Raw genomic sequence first — 26,933 nt, 5'->3', positions numbered from 1 at the left:
GAAAATAAGAAATTTTGACCTGTAAGTTAATTTGCTTTGTAGTTAAAAAAAAACCTGTGAGATCACTTTTCAAAATTAATTTGTAAAAAAATTTGCACAGAAAAGCAATTATTTGAGGTGAATCTTACGTACTGTTAAATTTAGCCATATCTCTGCTCTGATTAGGCAAGTCAGCATTAATAAAAAACAAATTGAATGGTTGCTCGGAAGACTGGCTAGCTTACAAGTTCTCCACAAGGTGTGTTTTGAATGTTTTAGCTCTAGTCAGAATTCTCCTTGCTGCCATTGCGGTTAGGCAATTGTTGGTATTATATGAAGTTGGCCGTTTTACACCTGTTTACATTGTTGTAATTTCATTTTCGTAGGATATCTTCCATGGGAAGGAAACCAAGGTATGTAGGAATGATTTCGGTGTAAGCAGGATGTTGAAATTTGAAGTAGATCAACATTCGGATTGTATGGCTGCAGGGGTACAGAGTGTGATCTTGGAACTAGATGTGAAGAACATAGGGGATTGTTCTGAGAACTTTATGCCTGAATATGTCAGATATAGGAAAGAAGGGAAACTGATGGATTACGAGAGCAATTAGTTAGGTCAGGACTTGAACCTATCATTTCTATCCTACCTAGCATCCCTTCATCTGCAGCTATCCCTAGTGCTAGTATTGAGACTTCCTTTGTAGCTCCACCTTCTGCTTCCCTTTCGGTTCAGGAAAAGCGTATCGAGAAGTTAGAGCATAACATTAAATTGTTCCGATGCGAGATACTTACCTCGAACCATTCCATAGGAGATTCCCGGATGTCGATCCGGGTCCGACCAGAAAATTCTGGTTATATGCCGCACCCAGGTCAGGCCTATGCCCCAGGGGTCGGAGACCAAGCCATCCTAATGACCTATAGTCAGTCCTTCTCTGGTCGCAGGAGCGTGCATACGCCCCTGCTCGTCCGGTGTCCGGCCCTTATCCTTTGTCCGTGTGTGTGCTTTGTGTGCGTGTGTCGTGTTTTTGTGCGATGTCGGCCTCGGAGCCTCAACGTCGTTGCCCCGGTCCTGAAGGACGGGCTTGTGGAGCTTTTCTCTCGCCCCCTCTGATTGATCCACATTCTTTGTGTAATTCGTGTAGGGGGGGGCGCTTGCTCTAAAGCCAACACGTGCGTGGAGTGCATTTCTTGGCCATCGTATCAGTGGGATTTGGCTTCCACTAAGAAGAAAAAGAAGTCTAAATCTTCGTCGGCGAAGATTTCGCGGGGATCGAGGAGTGAGAGCAGCAGCAGAGACGGCGGCGCCCCTTCTCCTTCGGTATCGTCGGAGAGGAAGTCTCCCGCCTTTCTGCAGGTTCTTTCTCCTGCCCCCTCCCAGCGAGGGGGCCTAGGTGAGTTCGTTGCCGGGTCTCCCCCCAGGGGGGGTCCCGATGAGTCGTTTCCCCAACAGGTGGTACCGGAGGCTTCCGCGGTGCTGAGGGACTGCTGGTCGCGGTTGCAGCTCCAGGGCTCCCCGTCCTGGTCCTCTCTCTTGGCATCGGTGCAGGGGGGGGACCCGTCCCTCTCCTCTGCGGAGCTTCCCGCTTCGACTCTCCCCGCTTCGGCCCTCCCCGCTTCGCCCCTCCCCTCTACGGCTCTCCCCACTACAGCTCGCCTCGCTGCAGCCCCTCCCGCTCTCGAGCGGAGCTCGCGGCCGGACCCGGGCCGGTTTACCCGGTCACAGATCCACCCAACCACCCGGCTCCAACCCTTTTCCCTTCTGCCATTGGGGATGTCTTTCCCCCTCGTACTCCGGGCAGATCCCCAGTGAAGGACGATGCATTCCCGTCCTGGGGCTTCCCGTCTAGGGGACAGGAGGAGCCGGGAATGGCCTTGGGAGCGGCCTTCAGGGGCGGTCCCGCTGTGATAGAGGTGTCCCCGAAGCGGCCGAAACGCTCCTCGCGTTCCCCCCGCGACGGGAGTCGCCGGAGGAGAAGCAAGAGACGTCAGGATTCGTCAGGGGAGAGGAGTTCTTCAAGTTCCTACTCAAGGGAGCGATCCTCCCGTAGGAGGAGACGCTCCTCCAAGAAGAGACGCCGTCATGGGAGACGTAGTTACTCCTCGTCCTCGAGCGGCTCTTCCCGCTCTCATCATCGTACCCGGGATCGTAGAGGGAGTGACAGGCGTCGGGACAACTCCCCCCAGGGGCGGCGGCGTTCTCCTTCCCCGAGGGTGGCCCCCAGGAAGGTCTCTCATGGGGGGGTTCCCAGCCGTCTCCTCCCTACTCGTCCCTCGGTCCCGGTGGATCCTGCCTCGGTCTCGTCAGCCCTTCTTCCGTGTTCCCACACGATTGTCGCCTTCGCGGATGGAGCCTAGAGCCAATACCTCCTTAGGGGGTTCAGAGCCCCTCCACCGCTCAGGTATGAGTACCTCCTCGGGGTGGGCCAGGCGTTCGGGGCATCCCCCCTTGCAGGAGACCGGTGTGCAACCGGGTTTAGGAGCCCCTCTCTGGGGAGCTTCTCCAGCTTCCCTCCAGCTAGGGTCTGGGGCCTCTCCTCCGTCGCGGGACGCTGAGGAAGAGACCCTTATCCAGGAGGTACTCCAGAATGCCCTGGAGGAATTGGGTCCAGTGGATGAAGGTTCTGCTTTTAGGAGAGTCATCTCTCTGATTAGGTCCATGAACCGGCTAGAGGAGCCAGCCCCGACGGTAGAGGACAACAGATCCATGGCGGTGGACTTTCTGTTCAGGGACCCAGAGGAACCCAAGCCCTCTCTCAGCCTCCCTAGGTCCAACAATACGGAGAAGGCCCTGACGGTGGTGGAGAAACTCATTGCAGGCTCCAGTAACTCCTTACGTTGGCACTCCTCGGCTAGACTACTCCCAGCGTCTAAGCAGAGTCAGAGGAGGCTATATGGCCCGGGAGGTGCCCCTCTCCTCCCCAAATCCGTGGAAGGTAACTTGGCAGCCCTAGCGCCCGGACTCTCGGAAGAGAGGCTCACGTCGGGACTAGTCTCCTTCTCTCACCAGGAGGCTATGGCTATGGAAGTCATAGCGTGGACCTCGATTCATGTGGCTTCTTGGTTAGATCTGTGGTCCGGGGCGGTAGCCAGGTTCCCCACCCTCCACGACTTGAGGGACGAGGCCTCTCTTGCCCAATTCAAAGAACTAATTTTGTCGGGGGGTAAGTCCTTGGGCTTCCTCACGACCCAACTGGTCTCGTCCTGGGCGAACTGGATCTTGAGGAGGAGGGATTCTGTGCTGGCCAAACTCCCTAGGAGCATTCCAGAGAGGGAGTTAAGGACCCTTCGAAACGCCCCAGTGGAAATAGCTGCTGCTCTTTCCGGAGAAGCTAGTGGAGGAGTCTGTGGAACGGGGGAGGAAGGCCAGCCAAGGCCCAATCATTTATAGGGCCCCTCCCCTACGTCAGTCGGTGCCAAAAAGACCTAGTGAGAGGCCGAAGCCTCAGAATAGGACCCTCTCGGCTCCCCCCACGGAATCACCCCTGCGGAACTGGAGAGACCAGGGAACTCAGCCCTCCCCCAGGACCCTCCCTCCTTCCCAGGCACCCTTCAGGCCCAGACACCCTACTTCTTCCAGGAGGGGTCGTAACAACCGCTTCCCTAGGAGGAAGTAGGAGTCGAGGCCTTCTACCGTGTCTTTCGCCACCGGTGGGGGGTTGCCTCTCGAGCTGTTGGCAGAACTGGGAGGATCTCGGAGCCGAGCCCTGGACAGTCCAGGTCCTCAGGGACGGTTACCGAATCCCCTTTCTAGACCAGAAGCCTCCCTTGACAGGGGAGCCGGCCAATCTGGCCTCTCAGCCCCGGAACCCTGTTCACAGGGAGGCCCTAAGGCTAGAAGTTCAGGCACTGCTGGAGAAGGGAGCCCTCCAGCAGGTGGTGGATCGCTCCCCTGGGTTCTTCAGTCGACTTTTCCTGGTGGAGAAGTTGTCGGGGGGGTGGCGACCGGTCATAGACCTTTCGGTCCTCAACTCATTCATCCTTAAGACGCCCTTCAAGATGGAAACACCACGCTCGGTGCTGGCTTCCGTGAGGCAAGGGGATTTCATGATGTCCCTGGATCTCAAAGACGCCTACTTCCAGATCCCGGTACACCCGTCCTCCAGAAAATACCTTCGCATAAGTTGGGAGGACCGGACCTTCCAGTTCAAGTCACTCTGCTTCGGACTGGCAACGGCCCCGCAAGTGTTCACGAGGGTGTTCTCCCTGGTGTCGTCTTGGGCCCACAAGAGGGGTATACGCCTTCTCAGGTACCTAGACGACTGGCTACTCCTTTCCTCCTCAAAGGAGCGCTTGGTAGAACAGAGAGACGCCCTCCTGGCCTTCTGCAAAACCCTGGGAATCATGGTGAACTGGGAGAAGTCCCTTCTAGCTCCCTCCACCAGGATGGTGTACCTGGGGATGGAATTGGATACGGAAGTGGGGTGAGCTTTCCCCTCGGAGGACAGGATGGCAAACCTCCGAAAAATTGCCTGCAACTTCCTAAGCCACCCCCCGAGACCGGCAAAGGAGTGGCAAAGGCTTTTCGGCCACCTGGTCTCCCTGGAAAAACTAGTCCCCCAGGGAAGGCTGAGATTAAGGCCACTACAATGGGACCTGAAAGTAGGGTGGTCCCAGAAGGAGGAAACACCTCAAAAGCCGGTTTCCATCTCACTGGCAGCAAGGAAGGCCCTCGGTTGGTGGCTGAATCCTGCAAACTCTCATTGGGGTGTGCCCCCGGAGATGCTCCTGTTTACGGACGCGTCGAAGGCAGGCTGGGGGGCCCACCTGAATTCCCTCTCTGTGCGGGGGATATGGTCGCAAGAGCAGAGCACCTTCCACATAAACAAACTGGAGCTCTTGGCAGTAAAGCATGTCCTGGAAGCATTCAAGGAGGCAGTGGGAGGACACTCGGTGTGTCTGATGTGCGACAATGCCACGGTGGTCGCCTACGTCAAGAAGCAAGGAGGCCTGAGATCAAGGGATCTCTGCGGATTGACGGAGGAGATCTTGAGCTAAACCGAAGCCCTCGGGACCTCCTTGACGGCAAGATTCATTCCCGGCAAGAAAAACGTAATCGCCGACGGCCTCAGCAGACGGGGTCAGGTGGTGGGATCCGAATGGTCCCTACACCCCGAAGTAGCAAGGGAACTAATTGGGAAGTGGGGCTCCCCATCCCTGGACCTGTTTGCTACAAGGCTAAACACCAAACTGCCGGTGTACTGCTCCCCGGTGCCGGACCCAGCCGCGTTTTGGGAGGATGCATTCCAGCACCCGTGGGACGGGTGCTGGAATGCAGGTCCTCAACCATCTAAGAAAGGCGAAAGGGGCGGCCCTGACGTTGGTGGCGCCTTGGTGGCCGGACAGGGAGTGGTTCCCGGACCTTCTAGAGTTGGCCTCTCTTCCCCCTTGGGAGCTGCCCCCCAGGCCAGACCTGTTAAGACAGCCCCACTTCGAGAGGTTCCACAGGAACATTCCAGCCCTCTCCCTTCACGGCTGGAGACTATCGAGCGGCTGTTAAATAGGAGAGGGTTTTCTGGGAGGGTGGCTTCTCACATGTCCAGTTACTTGAGGGAATCCTCCTCTAACATCTACCAGGCAAAGTGGAAGGTTTTTGGGGCCTGATGTAGAAAGTGGAACCTGGAACCTCTCCGAGCGAAGATCCCAGACATCGCAGAATTCTTGACCTACCTGAGGTTGGACAAGGGCCTGTCAATTCCAGCAGTCAAAGGAGCCAGGTCCGCATTGAGCCAGGTCTTCTCCCTGAAAGGGCTGGATCTGGGGAACTCGAAGCCTCTGTCCTTGCTCATAAGGAGCTTTGAGCAGAAGTGTCCTCCCAGCGCTGGCTTGGTTCCCCGCTGGGATGTTGCAATAGTTTTAGATTCCCTGAGGAAGCCCCCGTTCGAGCCGCTCAAGGACATCCTAGATAGGGAGCTGACCCTCAAGACAGTGTTTCTGCTAGCCCTGGCCTCCACGAAGAGGGTGGGGGAGCTCCACGGCCTCTCGTATGTAGTGACCCACACGAGGGGATGGAAGGAACTCTCATTCAGGTTTGTCCCCTCCTTTGTGGCTAAGAATCAGAACCCCTCGAGCTCGGATCTCAGGTTCGTGGAGTTTTCCATCCCTGCCCTCCCGAAATCGGACCAGCCTAAGGATCTCCTCCTCTGTCCGGTGAGGGCAGTTCGGAAGTACATGGAAAGAACAGCCCGATTCAGGCCGGAGGTAAAGAACCTCTTCGTCACCACGGGAAGGGTGAAGAAGGCAGCCTCGAAAAACACCATCTCCTTTTGGCTGAGAGAAACCATCCGGAGAGCCTAGGAGAAGGGGGGCCTTTCCCCTCCAGAGGGAGCCAGGTCCCATGACATCAGGGGAATTGGGGTGTCCCTTTCATTGTCAAAGAACATGGCAGTGGACCAGGTCCTGAGGGCAGGAGTCTGGAATAGGCAGTCGACATTCACAGCCCACTATCTAAAAGACTGCACGAGAAGGTCGCTCGATGCCTTTGAGATTGGCCCCGTGGTGGCAGGCCAGCAACAGGTCTAGGTCCCCTCTCCAATCTTCTTGGAGTGGACGGGCCGGTGTGTATTGAGTGTATGTGAGTGTGTGTGGTTTTTCCTCAAATCCCCCCAATCCTTATCCTTGTTATCCCTGGGCCTTTGGTTGGAGCGAGGAATCCAGGATACTCAGGTAAGATACGCAGGAGTGCGTATGGTTCTCAGTATAAACCACAGTTTTACATGTCAAGGTTTGGTTATACCCGCACCAGGCTTGCCTTGCACCCCTCCTAACCAACCACCCACGATAACGGGGCTGGGTTGAGTTCTAAGGGGAGCAGTCGCCCCTCCTCTGACCTATCATCTCTGGGGCCGTTCCCTCCCCTAACCTTCGCCCTCCTCCTAGAGTAAGTCTCTTATGGAATGGTTCGAGGTAAGTATCTCGCATCGGAACAAATCACAAATTCTTGGTAATTTGTATTTTTCCTTGCGATACTTACCTCGAACCATGGAATTAAACTCCCTCCCTTCCAGCCCCGCTGAAGCTTAGGGGAGACACCTCGGAGTGGAGTAAGAAGGACTGACTATAGGTCATTAGGATGGCTTGGTCTCCGACCCCTGGGCCATAGGCCTGACCTGGGTGCGGCATATAACCAGAATTTTCTGGTCGGACCCGGATCGACATCCGGGAATCTCCTATGGAATGGTTCGAGGTAAGTATCGCTAGGAAAAATACAAATTACCAAGAATTTGTGATATTATTTTAAGTTCTAATACGTTGAACTGAGTTCGTGATGTGGAATGTTCCGAATCCCTCCATAGTGCGTGCTCTTTTTTTATGTTACCCTGTTAGAAATAAGGTGTTGGTGCCCTTGTCTGTATGCAGCCCGAGCCTTGAACTGCCCTGCGAGTGTGCGTTTGGGAAGTTTCAGCTACAAGGGAACTGGGTTGGTTCCTGGGACAAAAGGGTTCTGTGCTCTCCCATACCTACTTAACCCTTTTGACAGTCTGAATCTTGTTTAATGCATTCGCCTAAGGACCTTTTAGTAAAATTTAATATTCGCTCTTTATGTGCATTCTGTTGTCATTGGCACCTAGTTTGAGGTGTTAGCATGCATAGGATTAATAATATATGGGCATAGACATTTTCATTGCAATAATAATGTCTGTAGTGAGTTTAACACATTCCGATAGTACATTGACTCAGTGAAAGGTTTAACTGATTTTTTAAGTTTTGGTTATTCTAAATTCTTGTCTTCTAGTCTATTCCTCTTTCTTCATTGTAATGCTTATGTTCGTTCTTTGCCTGCCCTTCCTTCGGCTATTGGCTACAATGTTTATAGTATCTAAGGTTCTCTCCAAGCTAGACATTATTCTAGCTTCAGAGCTTTCTAATGACATGTCGTATAGGATACTGTCAAGTATGTTGATTTGCTTTTGGACAAGGCAGGAGAGTTGCTGTAACTCCTCTCCCCTGCCTCCCAATCTTTCCCATTTTCTTTTGCACCTCGTTTTCTTTACAACATTGACTCGTGTGGATGTAGCCGAGAGCCGAGTTGTTGAGTCACTTAAGACTGTTTCCCTTTCATCGAGTTGTGGATGCGATACAGTACTCAGCTGCTGTTGCTTGCTGTCGCCAGGTGTTGCGAAGAAAGAGCAACCCTTTAGGCTCTTTTTGTTTACCTGCTGTCAGCAGCTGTCTCCTCCTGTCACCCTCTGGCAGAAGAAGAGTTTGAATTGGAGAAACTCCTTTGGTCGGGTCGACATTTGTTGTAATATTACGCCTTGGTGTATCCTCATTTAGTTGAGGAAAGAGGCCATATAGAGAATGTCTCACCTGTCTTAGTGTATTTTGGTGCCCTCTAAATATTTGGAGACAAGAACCTAAGCTTTCTCCTTCAATTAGAGTGCATTTTGTAACTTTTCTTGTACTTGGACGCACAAAGCTCCATTTAGGTCTGCCGTGGCTTGTCTTCCTGTTTCTTACAAAGTCGTGGAGAGCCAAAGACTGCCTCTTGTGATACAAGCGCTTATTGGCACTTTAACTGTATATTTAGTAAGAGGTTTGGTTTCTTTCTCTTTCCTGTGGGGAAACGAACTCAAGACTGACAGGTTGCTTTGGGCATGCTGATGGAGTTGAGTATAGTTTGTTGAGTTGTTACCTTTTACTCAGTACATTGTCTCGTCTCTTCGTCAGCTTAGAGAAGTGGTGGCACCAACTTCGTGAGTTTGTGAAGCCAGCTTTAAGGTTTTGGTGCCTGGGGGAATTTGGAGAGGAAAAGAGTTAACTCATTTCTAATGCTGCAAGATAATGCCCTCATGCTTATACTAACTCGGTTTGGAAGAAGTGAGAACACTTTTGCTTCCTGTCTGCTTATGCAGCTCAGGTTAAGGCGATAAGGGAGTATCTATTGGTACAGTCATGATTTATTTTTTTGGGGGGGATAAGTGCAGACCTCAGGTTCTGATAGATGGATGATTGCAACCTCCTGGCATACATGGAGAGACTTGGGATCCGTACCTTAGATGGTGGAGATGGTGAAGGGGAGTTGTGATTCTTTTTGCCTGTCCTCTGCTGGTTTAATCTCCTACTTATAACTGTAATTTTTATCTTCTTCAGCAGAAATCTCTCATAAGTCTCATTTTAGTAGGAGGTTGTATATAGCGAGAATGAATGGACCAGGCAATAATTCACTGGGATTTTACCTCTCTTTCATAGCTTCTTAAGCAATTGGAGATAGGCGGTCATTCTCGGACATTTTAAGATTGAATAATAGGGAGTGTCTGTCCACTTACTTTTTGGTTTTCTAGCATGGTTTTAGTGCCTTTCCAAAGAACGGTCAGACTTTTGATACACATGCAGAAACATATTCTTCTTACCAGTACATCCTCAGTCACACAAGTTCCCTCAAGATGTATTTACAAGAAGGTATTGCAATTCTGTGCACTGTGTTTGGGCTAGTGTACAGTGCCTCTATAAGTATTTTCAGGGATTTTGTTGCCCATTGGTGGATGGTGTTGACTTTAGGAGCAAGAATCTTTTCTACTGAATCACTGGTTAAAGTTGGCCGACTGTCAATAGTATTCCAAAGGCCAAGGAACTATTGCTTCACCTGGCCCAGTTTCTATGCATTATAATTTTTAATTCTCATAATCCTCATTCTTATCTAGTGATGTGGGAGGATACTTTATTGTGTAGCCTTGTCTATCAAAGATGAATAGACACTTGCTTCTTGAAAAATTTTAGGCCTGAAGGGCTTTCTTCATTAGGAAACATGAACTTACTTGAGATTTTATCAGATAATCAGGCTCAATGTACAGTCTCAACATAAGGTATTACGACTTACAACTAACAGCTAACTTTCATCAAATTTGTAAGTAATCCAGAACCATCTTTGTCTCCAGGTGCAACCAAGAAGAGTTCATTTTGTTCTTAAGCCTAAGTCCAGGTTTTGGTTTTTCCCTTTGTCTTGCAACACAAAACAAAGAGTTTTCACCAATACACTTTCATGCAACATTGAATGGCCAACACTACACCTGGTTAAACTTTCTAGATGTCTGGGCAGTGGAAAGACCATCAGAGATGCCTAGCAGTTTTATCCCTGGTCAGAAGCAAAGTCTTTGTAGGAGTTTGCTGCTTTGAGTGAAATGAACAACATAATATTGGTTTGATCATTCATTCTAAGGAAGGACAATTTTATGGTGATTGGGGATTCACAAAGAACAAATTACCTACAGATGGCCTTTGCATCTGTGAGTTTGGCAGTTGCTGTGGGATTTGAGAAACACTCATTTAGACTTACTAGCATGAAGGTGAACAGGAACACCTGGACGATTACTGCTCCTTTGATGGCCCACAGGCTTGAGCAGTGGATGTTTCCTTAAATTTGGCAGGATTCAGACTCATAGGCCTGCCCCTTGTATTTACTCGAAATACTATTGAGTGGTTTCATGTTCAAGAATTGTTTAGTGTCTCCTGTAGAGCCCTTGTAGCCTCAGGACAAAGGATTTTCAGAATTTTCAGTATGCTCGGTAGATGTCTCTTATTCTTTCATTAAGAGGAAATCAACTCGACCACACAATTCCCTGCACTTCCACTAACTTATGCATCTCTTTAACCACTTGGATATGTTAAAATGTCCCCTCCCAATAAGGGGATTTTCATGTTGTCATAAGATCTATCCTTAAGTGGAAAACACCCGTGGCCTTGGGTCAGAAGCAGTGGTTTGTGTATTTCGGAGGGTGCCATTCTAGAGGAATTTTCAGCATCTGGAACCTTGTAGACTTAAATGTTTTTCTGCATAGATATAGTAAGACTATTCACTGTCTACTTTAAAGGTTATCAAAGTTATCATTCCATACTTTCCTTGGTATTGTATCATGTACTTTTAGATCTCACTGAGGATTAAGCACCATAAGGTGTTGGAGATTGAAGCCCCTTCATCTCCATATCAGTCTCTCTGGAGGTTAGATGCAGATCTAAACTTTGTCAGAATTATTTACTATAAACCTTTTATTTAGCACTATCAGCAGTTAATGAGTAAATTTAATGCCAGTACCCTTCTTTAAACTGTTGTCAAAGGTATGCTATTTTATCTTTCTGCCTTGGAGCTGAGGGTGATGTTAAGGCTATGTTTTACAGAACTGTAAGAATTACAATGTAACCTCTTTAGTGGGGAAGAAGAGGAAACTTTTCTTTATCCTAATGGGGCAATTAAAACTTGTTCAGATAGGTTAAGCCTAGAAAAAATAGTTATCCTTCAGGAAACCTAGAACATCTTTATCCTTTAGGAAACCTAGAACATCTTTGTCAAAGGTTAATCCTGGAAGAGACAAAGTTAACCTTTTGTTTTTAAGCCTAGATGAGGCAGAATTAATCTTTAGTTTTGTGGGTTTTAGAAAATCTTGCTGTCTTTGCCAATGGTTAAGCCTGGAGGAGGCAAAGTTAACTTTTTGTTTTGGGGCGTTAGAAAACCTAGAATATATTTGTGAAGGTTAAGCCTGAAAGAGACAAAGTTAACCTTTTGTTTTGTGTTTTTAGAAACCTAGAACGTCTTTGTCAAAGAACACAAGGTCCTCTGTGATTTTGATTAGGCTAGTGCATGAGAACTGGCTCCATATCTTTTACCTATATTGAAGGTAAACATTCATAATGTGAGCAGCAGTTGCAATAATTTCATTTAGTGTTAGGTCAATTTGTTGCTTCAGGATAGGATTGATGGGGTGCAGCAGAAGTGCAATTTGGTTTTAACCTGCTCACTACCTTTAGAATACAGATTTGTGTTTGAAAAACAGTAAGGCCCTTAATCCACTACTAGTAGTGGGGGGAGTTTTTTTTGAACCGAAGAAAGAGCAGTCCTTTTGGCTCTTGTTTAAATCCTAGGTTTAGATATTTTGCGGAGCATGAAGGTACAAATTTTGTATAGGAGAGTACTTTATCATAAAGGTAATTATTTAAAGTGATTGTCGCTTTATAGGGGTTTCCGATCCAGGCACAGGTCCCCTCATGCCGCTTCTGTTTCATTCTGGCTGAATCGAAGCATTTTTCTCCGCAAGGCTGCTCTTTGCTGCACATGTATGAGAGCCTTGCTCCATGAATGGAATCCAACTTCTGGTGGTAGTAAAATCCAGAAAGGATTCCAGATCAGGTTTCACGCAAGAAACATTTAGCTCGATTGGCTGAGCAAATTTTGTATAGCTGCACTACCCACCATCTCCCTCTTAATGTAGGAATTGGCTAACTTTAACAGTATGTAAAATTTATCTCAAATAATGTAAATTTTCATAATAAAATTTATTATTTGGATACTTACCTAGTGTTAAAGTAGACCCCACCCAGCCTTCCCACAACTTAGTGGGCTGTCAAGGAGAATTCTGACGAGCTAAGACATTCAAAACACACTTAGTGGAGAACAGGTAAACTAGATGGTCATCCGGGCACCCATTCGATTTTTTGTTTGAATGCTGACTCGCCTAATTAGTGAGGAGATATAGCCAACTTTAAAAGTAGGTAAGTATCCAAATAAGTTTATTATAAAAGTTTATATTTTCCTGACGACAAAATAAAGATATATAATTGTACTACACTCTATAAAACTTTAATTGAATTTGGTTCAGTCTTCTTGGAGAAATAAGCATTTAGTTTTGAAAAAGTTAAGTTTTGAGAAAATGGTAAAAGGAAAATATTTTTTTTAGACTTTCAAGAGTATTGCGAGAGTTAAGACATCAAGAGCAAGTTATTCCTATATCATTATAGTCCATTTTCTCTGACACATCCTGTAGAGAGAATAGGTATTTTAGTGGGTGACAATTATTTTCAATAAATACTTTTCACATGTGATTTTGTGATTTACATGGTTTTTTTTCTTAATCCTTCACAGTGCTGTAAAAGCAATGAACAAAATTGTCCATGAACCAGTCTAAAAAAAATTTTTAACAATAACATTTCAAGATATGCTTATTTACACATAAAACAATCTAAAACAGTGTATAAATTAAAAGTTATCATATCCAAGATCATTCATAGAATTTTCATGTTTTTTACAATTTGTTGTTCATAGTGCCACACAAGCAATGGAACAAAACTGTCCATGAACCAATTTAAACATCTTTTTTAGCAATAGTATTTCTTGATATGCTTATTTACACACAAAGCAGTGTTTAACTTACTTGATCCTATCACGAATTATTCAGACATTTTTTTCGTCTTTTTAACTAATTGTGGTTCACAGTATCATACAAGCAATGAACAAAATTGTCAGTAAACCAATCTGAAATTTTTTTATCATTATCACTTACGGATATGTTTATTTAGACATAAAACAGTTGAAAACTGTAAATAACTAATACAGGCAGTCCCCGGGTTACGACGGGGGTTCCGTTCTTGAGACGCGTCGTAAGCCGAAAATCGTCGTAAGCCGGAACGACGCTTGGAAATATGTCTTAAACTAATAAAAAGTTATAAAAACCTTACTTGTAATCCTTTGGTTACAATACATGTTGTTTCCTGTAGTTTTATGTACAACCTGGAGTTATTTTCATAAAGAATGCTGGTTCTTGAAGGTAAAAACTATTGTAATCCTCTGGTGACACTACATTCTTGAAGTTTTATGTACAACCTGGAGTGATTTTGCAAAATCTTGAGGGCTACAAGAACAGCTGATTACTATTTACGTATCATATAGACTAATTAAAGTAAATGTATCTTTAAATAGGCTTATATATTAGTATCAACAAAACATTTCCTGCCATGAGTCAAGAGGCCGTTTAATGAAACTAACACTTCTCTGTCCTATCTGTTCAGAAAATAAACGTTACGTCAATCCCCGAGACCATTGTTGCCAAAGCGTCTCTCTCTCTCTCTCTCTCTCTCTCTCTCTCTCTCTCTCTCTCTCTCTCTCTCTCTCTCTCTCTCTCTCTCTCTCTCTCTCTCTCTCTGATCAAATTACATTGGAAACTTGACATACGATTGCCCTAATATACGAATGTTTTGAGATATAACAGAAAATTTGCGAAAATACAAGCTTTGATATACAACGAAATATTTGAGATACGATTTTGCGATGAGTGTTAGTTGTATAGGCGACCGATAAATGGCGTTCAGTCTGTTTGTTTGTTGGTGCTGCATGTTAACACGTCGTTGTTTAGTTCGTTGTATTTGCGCCTATTTTTCGTGTTATTTTGTCTATTTTATTATTAACCATGGGTCTCAAAGCTAAAGACAAAGCAGGTGATAAGAAAAAACCCAAGAAAATGATTTCGATGGAAGCAAAACATGAAATTATAGCAAAGCATGAACGTGGCGTTCGTATCGTCGATTTGGCAAACGAGTATGGTCGAAATCCTTCTACAATATCCACGATCATCAAGCAGAAGGAAGCTATAAAAACCCCCGAGACCATTGTTGCCAAAGCGTCTCTCTCTCTCTCTCTCCCCCTCTCTCTCTCTCTCTCTCTCTCTCTCTCTCTCTGATCAAATTACGTACTGGATAATGTCTCTCTTTGGATACTTCGATTTTGCCAAATATTGAGGGCTACAAGAACAGTTGATTACTATTTACGATCATATAGACTAATTAAAGTAAACGTATCTTTAAATAGGCTTATATTATTAGTATCAACAAAACATTTACTGGCATGAGTCAGAGGCCGTTTAACGAAACGAACACTTCTCTGTCCTTAACTCGGAGCGTCGGAAGACGCCTCTCTCTCTCTCTCTCTCTCTCTCTCTCTCTCTCTCTCTCTCTCTCTCCTCTCTCTCTCTCTCTCATCTCTCTCTATCTGATCAAATTACTGGATAATGTCTCTCTTTGGATACTTGGAATTTTGCGTTGTAATCTAACCAGAAACTTCGTTTTGTTATTATTACTGGAAACAAGCAATGATTTTTTCATTATTTGCGCTTTTGGACTGTTATATGTAACTAGTATGTATTCATTTCGCTCGAAACTAGTTCCGCATATGAGGCGTCACTAAAAAACATAGAAAAATACAACATAAAAAGTGTCGAAAATCATCATAATCTCAAAATTTTTGTTGTAATCTAACCAGAAACTTATTTTTATTAATATACTGTGCTAAACTATAAAGGATTTTTATCATAGTATGCGTTTTTTAAAAGCGTCGTTAACTCGGAGCGTCGGAAGCGTCAGCGTCGTAACCTCGGAACAAGCGTCGTAACCCAGGACGGATTTTTCCATTGAATATTTAAGAAAAAGCGTCGTAACCTCGGAACGTCGTAAGCCGGAACCGTCGTAACCCGGGGACCGCCTGTATATGATATTTCCTAGAAATTCTGCGGTCAGCACGCCCCTGATGCATTTCAATTTTTTGAAATTATGCTGCCCATTTTCTGCTCAGTGGTGACTGTTAAATCTGAAAATGGGGTACTATATCAGGTATTTGACATTCCAGCAATCTAGGAAATAAGTGGCTTATTGGCTTCCCTAATGAAAGTGGAGAATTTAGTTCTCAAAGGACATGGCTGGAGTTTATCTTAACCGAAACATTAAAAGAATTTTTAACCACCATTGAATTTCAGCCATAGTATGAATTTTCAAGTAAACTGTTGTACAGAAGTAATTCCCTGGATTGATAGAATGCTAATACCAGACCTCTGTGACCCACATCCAAGACTAATGGCTCCCAAAGAGCAGCAGATGGGCTGCATAACCACAGCAAACCAGAATGTATAGGTGGTCAGAAGATCAAGCATGTCCCTGATGTAAAGAATCTGTCCTTTTAAAAGATTGATCTATATTCATTCCCTCTGACAATAAGAACAGTAGTCCTTATAAATCTTTAGGATTTTAAGTAATATCTTTAGTGTTATATCATGATTTACTACCAAGGAAAGGGTAATATTTTATCTTCAGTTTTGCCTTATTGTCATTTCAGCAATTTTGAATTTCTTAATGATCATAATATAATTTTTACAACTCTTATATGCATCTCATCTTGTGTAAGAGTATAAACAATGTTTCATTTTTATTATAATTTAACACGCTTCTAGAATGATTGAATATCCAAATCTGTAAGCTACTATATGCATAACTTGGTTGTGTGTGTGCATAGGCATTATGTATACAAAGCAATTGCTATACCAGACATATAAGGATGCTTGACTTATTTTACTTATGTCTTGATAGTCAAAATCAATGGCTGTGGTGTTGTCTTGATTTATGTGCTATATATAATTTTGTAATTGAAACTTGTGTACAGGCAGTTCCCGGTTTATGGTGATCTGGTTTTATGGCGCTTGTCTGGTGCCATAAAATCTGTGATTTATGGTGCCGTAACAGGGCAAATGACCGACCATGTGTCCAAATTGTTACCAATGCCTGAACATCTCATTTCTCTCTCTCTCTCCTCTCTCTCTCTCTCTCTCTCTCTCTCTCTCTCTCTTCTCTCTCTCTCTCTCTCTGGAAAAGATATATGTATGACAGAGGGGAAGAAGTGTTGCCTATAGAGGTTAATTTTAATAGTTTAGTATCGTAATGAGTTATTCTCTCTCTCTCACATATTACATATTCTTTGTCTCTTAAATTATTCATAAATAATTTAACTCTTGATTGCCAAATATATGATGTTGCTCTCTCTCTCTCTCTCTCTCTCTCTCTCTCTCTCTCTCTCTCTCTCTCTCTCTCTCTCTCTCTCTCTCTCTCTCTCTCTCTCTGTTATTGGCTGTACATATATATATTTCCAATGGTAAAATGTTCAAGATGACTAAAATTATATTAATTTAAGGTACATTTGATGTAGGATGATACTTGAAGTATACATTTAGTGTTTGAACTTTCAAGATAGGCAGTTATAAGCATTTTTAGAGGGGGATTCTAAGTGTTTGGGGATTCCAGCTATTCGTGGGGTTCTGGTACGCATCCACTGCAAATACGTGGGTTCACTTTACTGAGTAGTCTCACTCGAGCTCCAGTCGATCCCGTGTTGTTCATCAGACAAAGAACTGACTTTGAAAAGTTTTCCTTCTGATTTTGGCTTCCTTGAAAAGTGGGAGAGCTCAGTGGCTACATTATGACAAAAAACACACCAGGGGTTGGTCTTACGTAGCTTTTGAATTTGTCCCGGAATTTGCGGCTAAGGCTCAAAATTCCTGTCCACGATGACAGATTTGCCTCTTTTTTTCCATTCCGTCCCTGAAGAAATTTGTTAACGATGATTCTCAAGAGTTACTGCTTTGTCCAATCAGAGCACTGAATGTTTATCTAAAAAGGACTTGCCACCTGAGACCTAAGTGTCGTAGACTTTTTGTCATCACAGGCCAAGTCAAGAAAGAAGTGTCCAAGAATACCATTTCAATTTGGCTATGTGAGGTGAATAGGCAAGCCTACTCCTCATTGTCAAGTTATGTCATGTGCATGCAAGAGCACATGACATCTTCCCTGGCATTTAAGAAGAACTTGTCTGTTCATAGGATTTTGAATGCTGGTTCCTGGCCTCAGCATACCACATTCATATCCTTTTACTTTAAGGATATTGCCTATAGGTCCTTGGACACTTTTTCCTTGGGTCCGGGGGTGGTTGCCTAACAAATTGTGTTGCTCATCCACTGACCCTGGCAGGACTGTTCGTATTTTGCCTAAGATGATAGTGTGGAAGAGAGAGTGAATAAGATGACTGGTCTCTGTCATTCCCTTTTTTCTCTTCTTCATTCTTATGAAAGGGTTGAAGAGTAAACATCATATGCTGGAACTGGCTTGATGCAGGCAAGTTTTGACAGCCATACTGTGTAGCACTTTTTGTGTTCCATACATACAACATACAAATCTGCTTCTCAGTAACACATATCCTCTCTCCAGCAAGGAGAGGGAGGACTGGTGACAAAACCTTGGCTAATGGCAACAATGGTTTGTTCCTTGAACAGATATACATAATTCTCTTTATCCATGTATGCAATGAATCTGGACAAGTTACATCGTACTTACTCCCAGTGGACTGAGTTTTAGACACCCATTTATCTAACATCTCAGAGGCTTAGCTACTCGTCTTTATAACTCATTTTGAAGAGGAGTGGTCACGTGTGCCAAACCTCCAGTCAGTTTAAGGTTCTCATACCTCCCTCCAAGCGTAAGTCTATCCCAGTGTTAAGACCGAATGTTTGTTCTGCATATGAACAAATGACAAAATTTTGATTAATTTGTATTTGTCAAAGCTAACAAACTTGAGGTCTTAACACTGACTACCCACCTCTAGCCTACCCTCTTGTAATCCTGGGTTGGAAGAAAGACTAAATGCGTCCCGGGGTTTAAGCGTGGTCCTTGATCAGCTTCCACTTCATCTATGCTTTAGATGCCAAATGTCACAAATTCCTCGCACATGCAACTTTGGTTGTTTTTAACCAGTTTCCAGCTGGCACCAGAAGATTTAACCTAATGTTGTTAAGACCTTAGATTTTTTAGCGTGCAGAGTATATTATACCCAGTCCCAGACTTAGTTTGATATTTTATTCATATAGAAATGGTATATTTTAGTATCTTTGTTTCTGATGTAGAGTATAAATGGAACCTGCTCAGTTTTTACGTAAAAAAAGATATTTGCATCAAACTTATGATATTGAATATATGTTTTTAACCAGATTTCCTTTTCAAACGCTACATAGTATAGGTTACTACGACAGTAATAGTGATAATGGATTAGTCATGACCATCGAAATGCTTCTGGCTAAAATTCAATACTGAATTAACTTAGTCTTCAACATGCAATTGTAATACAGTTCAGTAATGCAAAACATTCCTGGCTCCAGAGTAAGGGCATTATTTTTAAATTTGGTAATAGGAAAATGAGAAAGTTATCAATAGGATTTTGTCAAAAGTGAGCACTCGTCAAAAGCAGTAAATTATTTAAATAAATTTGAAAATCCTTTTTGCTGAATTCTAGTATGTGATTATTGATGATATAATGTTTTTAGTAATGGTGACGAAACTAGGATGAGCCATTAAAAGAACTTACATCAGATTAACCCAGTCACATTTAGTTGTTATATTTTTACTTTTTCAGTGTTTCATAAATTAATAGTACAGAGAAGCACTGAGCAGTAAAGTAAGATTTTTTCAATGGTTTTTTTTTTTTCTAATTTCAAATAGTTCTTGTTCCTTTAATAGGGCTTCCATGGCAAAAATGTTGACATTTTTTTTTTTTCTTTTTTTTACTAGGCTCCTGATGCTAAGATTCTTTTTCTTTTCAAGTTGAATGAGTATTATTGGAAGTTTGGGTGCCAAGAATTTATATAGTTTGGCTCGAAGTAAAAAATGACACATTTTTTAATCAATTTGTATTTTTCATAGCTAACAAACCTTCGGTCTTAACAATAGGATAATCTTCTAGCGCTAGTGGAAACTGGTAACCCAATCTTTCAGTCCTTTTGCCCTTTTTTGTTTACTCATTCACTGCCATTTATTCAAATTCTGTTTACCATACTTTTTAGTGTCCAAATTTTTATCTTTGTACATTTTTTTTACTGGGTGCAACAAATTTTATGGGACTACATAAAAATTCTTCGAGCATCACAGTACTTGGTTAACTTGAAATAACACTTCTTACTTTGCTTGCTGTCTTGATCTGTTCCCTCAGTTTCATGTCACTAGTGTTGAACAGTTGATATCCACATCTTCATTAATTCAGCATTTATGACTGTAGTAAAGGTGATTTTATATGACAATTTTATTTGTTTTATGAAGTAAATAGCAAAGGGAGCAAGCTAAATGGATTGGATAGCTAAAAATGTCTACATTAGTTACACACCATTGATCATAACATTTTTATAATGGATACCATATGCTCTTTTGCTGCCATGTGCCCTCAAGCTGTTGTACTGTTGTGCGTCCTACTTTGATTCATTACAGCTGGGTGGAATTCATTAATGTATATCTTTCTCACATTGACATAATATCTATATTGACTTTTATTTCTGTCTCTTCACCATAAAAGTAAATACTGTGGCTGTCATTTACTTCGGTGAATGTCAAATTTGCAACTGTAACCATGAGTTTTCCTTGTTCACCAACACTCGCAAATGATTTCAAAGTCTGTATTGGCCGTTCAGTAGTACCAAATCAATTCTACCATATGCTGACATTTGTTTCACTGCCCGCACCTGACATCTGCATGTTTTGCACTTATTCTTACTTTCCTCCTTGGTCATCATATCTTCATCAAGACCCTTAAACAAATATTTAAGAGCTTACTTTCCCCGGCCTATAATTTATTTTGCAGTAAACTTGTAATACATTATAATATAGTAATGTATTAACCTTGTGCAACTTTGTTCGTTGTACAGTAGTGTGTCCATACCATAGATCTCACATTACATTATAGGGTACTGTCAGTTTTATCATGTACCCACCTAAGATTACAGTGAATGGATTTACATAAACTAATTGACTCACATTTTAAGGATGGTTTGTGAATGAGGAACAATTTATTAAAGGATTTATTTTATCAAGGATCCTTATGTCAGAATTTTATAAAGAGGTAAGATTTTAAATTGAGAATAGCAGTCTCTTAGTTATTAAGACTAGTAATCATATTGCTATGTCAGGAAGGTAAGGTGTACAATTAAGTAATATTAGTACCATCGTTGTGGCAATGTTTTCATTTGCAATAATTTTTTTGCACAGATTGGAGGTTGTTTGATGATAGCAGAGTCAGTTTCTGTCAAGAATCTCGTGTTGTTAATGAGCAGGCATACTTGCTGCTTTATCGCAGAAGAGATACACCTTTTGTTATAAGTCGTCCGTTACCGCCCCCTGCCCCTGTATTGGAAGAAAGTTCTTCTGAACAGGCAACAGAAAATGAGGAATCATGTCCAATGTCAGTTTCATCAACATCTCAGTTATCATCATCTCAGCCTTCAACTTCAAGTTTAGAAGGGGAAGAACAATTAAGTACCACTCAGGAAGAACTTGATTAATCCATTTTATGATAGCTTTTGTAAGTAATTTTCATAGGGTAGATTGCTGTGCAAGTAATTAAATTGTCTACCATATACAGAATAATCTACTTGCACAGAAATCCTGGTTGTGTAAATTTCTATTATGTACTGTTGCACATCCATGTACATTTTCAACACTTGGAACTTTAGCTTTACTGCTTATCTCTTGAAATTGGTTGTACTTTTATCAATACAAAATTATTGTAATGCACCATAGTTCTTTGTTCATTTTCAGCTTTAGTTTTTCAGTTTATCTTTCTTGTCATGCATCTAACATTACCCTGCTGTGGGTAATGAACACGGGTAAACAAATGCCACATTTAGTCCAGTACTATTTTTCCGAGAGCAGATTCAGTAAGATGTGGTCATGATGTGCAGACTCTTTAATTTATTTTTTTAGTAATTATACGTTGATGTATGATTGTCAGCTTTATTACTGAATATATTTTTCACATGTTTTTCTGTAAAGATGTAATTTATTTGTGTGATCTCTTTACTTGTTTAGTATATTGTGATTAGTGTATGCTTCCTAAAGGATTTGTTTAGTGTTCAGGAAAGGAGTGCCAAAGCATGCTTTTGGAGTGTTTTTTAATTGAAGTTAAACTTCATTTGTGAACATTATTTTTTAGGTAAATACTGGAATTTTGTTTTGTTGTCCCTTATGTCAATTGGAGATCAGTTACAGATAAGCCTTTGATCATTGCAAATTAAAATAAAAAGTTAGAAACTTAACAACGACATTTACACTTGGTGTTAAAGTCTTCTAGGGGGGTGTGAGATAAATGGCAAGTGTGACCAATTCACAATACAGTCTTTTACTGTATTTTGTTGAATACTAATGGACATCAAAATTATATACTAAAAGTTTGTGGTGCTCGAATAATTTAGATAATGGAATTCCAATTTGGTGCTGTTAACAATGGATTGATTATTTTATCTTGCCCACTTATGGGTATTAATTGCAAAAATCTAACACACTCATATTTTACATAAGTACAACTTATTGAATTTAAATAGTGTTTGTGATTTTGTGTTGCTCCTCACATTTAGTATTTTATTATACTTGAGCTGTTGAATTTTGGGTTAGGTATTTGATTTGTTAGGTATGGAGAAAGGGATAAAATAATAATGATTAAGGTCTGGTAGATCTGTTTAATGATAATGTGACTTAAAAAAAGATAAATTTAAATCATTATTTGCTCAAAGGCCAAATAAATTTTTCAGAACAGTATTATAGCTGGTTAGACATTTTTTTCACTGTATTCATAAATGAAAAATCTGATATGAACAGGAATATTTGTATCCCAAGATTTTCTTACAGCGTTATATTGTTCATGACAGAGTTCGTCGAAATTGGAAGGAATAAAAGAAGCTGTTTATAAAAAAACTGAGATTGAAATACTTGTGTATGTAAAAATATAGTTTGGTATAGAATTTTGTGAAAGTGTTGATCAGTTAGTGTTGATTGAATACTATTGGTAGTTTTGAAGATTAGTTGCCATCTTAAGGCTTACACAAATTGCAGATTTAGAGAAAAGCATGTGTCAATGCTCTGAGCAATCCTTTCCTATATACTTGACCCCAACTGTGGTAATTGCAAAGCAAAGTTTAAACTTAATGTGTTATTTCATGAAATGAAATGAGGAACTCAAAGTAGTTCATTTGGTCTACAAGACCTGTCTCCCTTATTTTGGTAGGGGAATAAGTTCTCTCTTTTATTGATGTGATGATTCATAGTTCTTAGTTTATTAAAAAAAGAAGTAGTCATGTAATAATAACTGTCATTTTAGCATAACCTTTTTAATTGGTGAAGATGTTGATGATTGCGGGGAAAAGGAAGTGGAGTATCAAATTTTAATGTGTTATTGATATGTATGTCAGTCATGTCTGTTATTATTTAAGTGTACCCATGAAGACTTTTTGTCATTGACACAAGTCAGATTTTTCACATAGGTGTCTTAGGGTATTACATTATCCCTCATGGTCATGAAGATATAAATTGACTTTGCTACAAGAATTTTGATGGTCTTGTCATCCTTGCATAATGAAGTTTTCTAACTACTGTAAATGTAAAACAAGAATTTGGAAGAGATGATTATACAAAAATATATTGTTACTAGCTTTAAAATACAAATAGAATCAAGGAAAAAAATTGAGTTTGGAAAAAGTTTCTCAGAAAGGATGAGTTTACTGCCAATTTGAATGTGAAAATTGATAAGGGTTTGTTAGCTGAATACTGTAGGTCTGTTTGACATGAAATACCAGTACAAAATAGAATTGTATTCTAATGCTGTGGATGTACATCATTGGGATAAAGATAGTGCTTGCAATATAGAAGCTCACTGTTATGTATTTGACATACATGATTGAATGAATAATACTAGGAATGAACATTGTATATTTTATTTACTTCCTGTCTTTTAAAAGTCCCAAGATTATTCCTGTTCAGTGGGGGTTCAGAGTGCAACTATTTAGAGTTTATATATACATTAGTTGTAAGTATCGTTTTGAGCTAAATTAACCAAGCATCTTCCCCTCTTTACCTGCTTATTTTTGCCCTTCTTATCGTATCAGGTTGACTTTAAATGAAGGTCCCTGCTCAATCTTCAATATATTTCTGGTCGTTGAGAATATGGAGGATGAAGTTGGACAGCATGTCTTCTCACTCTTGGAATTGTAGTAGCAGGTGTCTCGTCAGCTCCATTCGTGGACAGTCGAGTTGCACCAGTGGGCTATCGACAACTCCGTGGGGCTCTCTGCTAGGTACATTCCAGGCAAAAGGAATGTGGTTGTCGACAAGCCGAGTCATCGGAACCAAATCCTGGGCACATAGGCAGACAGGCTTCTTCATGTTGATGGAACTCACTTCAACAGGAAGCTAGAGGTTTACTGTTCAGTGATGCCAGATCCTCTTGCTCTAGCAGAGGACGCCTTACAGCACCCTTGGGACAACCTCGAGGGGTACGCCTTCCTTCCATTTTGTCTAATCTGTCAAGTTCTGAACAGGGTAATGAGTTCTTGAAATCTAAGGATGACATTGGTGGCTCATCTGTGGCCTCAAGCGGAGTGGTTCCCAGACCTTCTGTCTCTTCTGTCAGAGGTTCCAAGTTCTTTGCCAACCTCGTGTCGAAAGATTTCACCAATCTGTAGAGTCCCTGTCTCTTCACGGCTGGAGACTATCAAGTATCTCCTCCGAGCGAGAGGTTTATCTCAAAAGGCTGCGGGACGGATGTCCGGTTATCACCGGAAATCCTCGTCAGCAGTTTATGAGGGGAAATGGGAGGTCTACAGTGATTGGTGTCATTGACAGGTTCTCTTTCCACTCAGAGCTTCTGTTCAGCAGATAGCTGATTTTTTTTTTTTTTTTTTTTTTTTTCCTCAGGGATGAAAAATGTCTGATTTAGCTATCAGAGGCTACAGAGCAACCTTGGGTTTGGTGTTGCATTTAAGAGGTAGATATCTCTTCATCCTGGGAAATCTTGTTGTTCAGGAGTTTCGAACAGAGTCCAGTCTTTTGAACACAGCTTGAAACGATGACATCATAGGCTGATAGGATGCTGGGAGTGACATCACGACATCTCTAAAACCAGCACTGGCTGATGGCCTTACTGGTGGAGTGATAAAAGGCAATCCATTAAACACCGACATTGACATAGGTGGCCCCCGCAAGGTGGCAGCACATAGCGCCAACGTAAAGTAGTCCTGGTGGAGGTGGGACTGCTATTGGGGGCGGTGGAGGGTACACGCCGCCAAGAAATGTGACAATAGGCCATCCAAGGAGGGGGGAACCCCGTAGGCCTAGCAATGCCCAAACAAATGCCATCTTGGTTGAATCAGAATCTGAAAATAAAGAAACAGATGGAGTAGCCTCCTCCCTCTCGGGAAGGACATTAGAACCCGAGGGGGAGGGGCTACATTAAACAAAACATCATCCTGTGCAACTCTGGATACTTATGACGAATGGATGCAAGAAAAGGAAAGAGACAAGAGTTACATCTGCAGCAGGGGGAGCATTTCCGGAAGAGTGGGGAAGCCGAATTGTCCAAATGAGTAGAAGAAAAACCCTTCCAAGAAGGACAAGTATAAACTGCAATGTTCCTTCTTCTTGTAAAACACCCTCCACTGTGACTTAGGCCAGGCATGACATTCCAAACAGGGATTAGTAATGGTACAATAATTAAATCGGCACCTACTGCATGTCATATGGGATCTGTAATTGTAGCAGCGAAAAACCAGGAGCATGGAAACCCCTGAATGCCTGGGCACGCATTGACAAGGCTGTGAAGACTCTGAGGACTCCATAACAAAACACAACTGAAAAGAAATAAAAATACGGCCACAAAAGCAACTGGCTTGGAAGGAGAGCAAAAGTGTCTACTCTCCAAGGCATTCAAAGAAAGACAAGGCGTGTCACGATATGGAGGAGTAATGATAGTAGTTTATATTTGACAACGTCTCCAAAAGTTGTGAGAGAGAGAGACAGAGATAGAGAGAGAAACAGAGATTGGTGGAAGAATGAATGGGAGTGGGTAAATGGCGGTCAGAAGCATGTCTGTTGTGGCGCTATGTAGTATGTCAGTGGAAGTCTGTTATGAGAGGTAAGCAGTGAGGTGTCTGGTGAAGTCAAGAGTTGGTTTTGAAAGCAGTTATCCTTTGGTGGTTAGTTGTTTTGGTGTTATTTGATAGATTTTGGAGTTGTAAAGTAGTTGTGCGAGTGTCTGTATGGTTGTGGTGAGGTTGAAGAGGTTGGTGGTGCATTTCAATGTCTGTGAGTGGTGGTTGGGGCAGTGTTGGTGTTGGTGGTTGTTGCTCGAGTTGTGTGGTTGTCGAGTTCTTTCGGGCTGTTGGTGTTCGTCTGCAGTGATTTGTTGGGTTATTGAGTTGTTGTGGGGTTGTGGGTCTCAGGTGGTTGGTTTGTGTTTGGTTGTCAGTGGTGGTTGTGTGTTGGCTAGCCTATAGCCTATATCAGAAGCCAGAGGTGAGTACCTGTGTTTTTTTGTTCTGTATTTAGGTATGGGTCAATTGTCCTGCTGTATTTTGTAGTGTAAAGAGGAAGGTGTGATTGAGGGTGGGTTTGGTAGCCAGACAGATTAAGTTTGTGGGGGAGATTTGCTGCTTGCTCTTAAGCTTGTGATCCTGCCACAATGAGATGCAGTGAGTGGTTGATGACCAACTCCCACCTCCTATGCACGTGAATTGCCAGTATCTCAGATTCCTTGCTGTACAATCTTTGATCGTTTTAATAGGTTTCCAGCTGGTGTGAGAAGATTTATCCTATTGTTAAGACCTCAGGTTTGTTAGCTATGAAAAATGCAAATTTATAAAAAATTTGTCATGTTCTCTAAGGAGACTCAAGCCGCCCATGTGGGATCTTTCACTCGTCCTGAGAAGTCTCACTCGAGCTCCTTTTGAGCCCATGCATAGATCATCAGACAGAGATCTGACTCTAAAGACAGTTTTCATGTTGGCTTTGGCCTCTTCGAAAAGAGTTTGGGAGCTTCGTGGCCAGAGTTATTATAAACACAACAGGGGTTGGGGGTCTGTGGCTTTTGAATTTGTCCCTAAATTTTTGGCTAAGATCCAGAATCCCTCGGTTGCATGATGACAGGTTTACCTCGTTTTCCATTCACTCATTGAATGACTGTGGACAATGATCCACCAGAGCTTTTGCTTTGTCCTGTCAGAGCACTACGATGCTATCTGGAAAATGACTCGTCATCTAAGACCTAAGTGCCATAGACTTTTTGTTAGCACTGGTCGGTCCAGAAGGGAAGTGTCCAAGAACAAGATTTCATTCTGATTGCGTGAGACGATTAAACAGGCTTACTCCTCTCTTGATAGTTTTGTCACTTGAGTGTGTGCAGGCTAGTGCACATGATATTAGAGGTATAAGTTCCTCTCTGGCATTTGAGAATAATTTAGGCTGTACATAGAATTTTGAACGCTGGTTCTCGGTTGCATCAGTCCATGTTCACTTTCTTTTATCCATAGGACGTTGCCCACAGGTCTTTGGACACTTTTTCTTTGGGTCTGGTGGTG

General features: G+C 42.6%; 1 protein-coding gene across 1 annotated transcript in view; it reads left to right on the top strand.

Moving 5' to 3' along the window:
- Nucleotides 1–23,287, top strand: part of LOC135196183 (ubiquitin carboxyl-terminal hydrolase 19-like) — a 147,743-nt gene extending 124,456 nt beyond the window's left edge. Inside the window, exon 18 of the mRNA XM_064222768.1 lies at nucleotides 20,581–23,287. Within this exon, the coding sequence (XP_064078838.1) occupies nucleotides 20,581–20,873 (293 nt within the window). The 3' untranslated portion in view covers nucleotides 20,874–23,287. The remainder of the gene's footprint in view (nucleotides 1–20,580) is intronic.
- The last annotated feature ends 3,646 nt before the right edge of the window (nucleotides 23,288–26,933 follow it).

The sequence above is a fragment of the Macrobrachium nipponense genome, chromosome 17 (assembly GCF_015104395.2).
Source record: "Macrobrachium nipponense isolate FS-2020 chromosome 17, ASM1510439v2, whole genome shotgun sequence".
Lineage (NCBI taxonomy): Eukaryota > Metazoa > Arthropoda > Malacostraca > Decapoda > Palaemonidae > Macrobrachium > Macrobrachium nipponense.
Note: the sequence above shows the minus strand (reverse complement) of the source record. Positions and strands in the feature narration are given on the sequence as shown.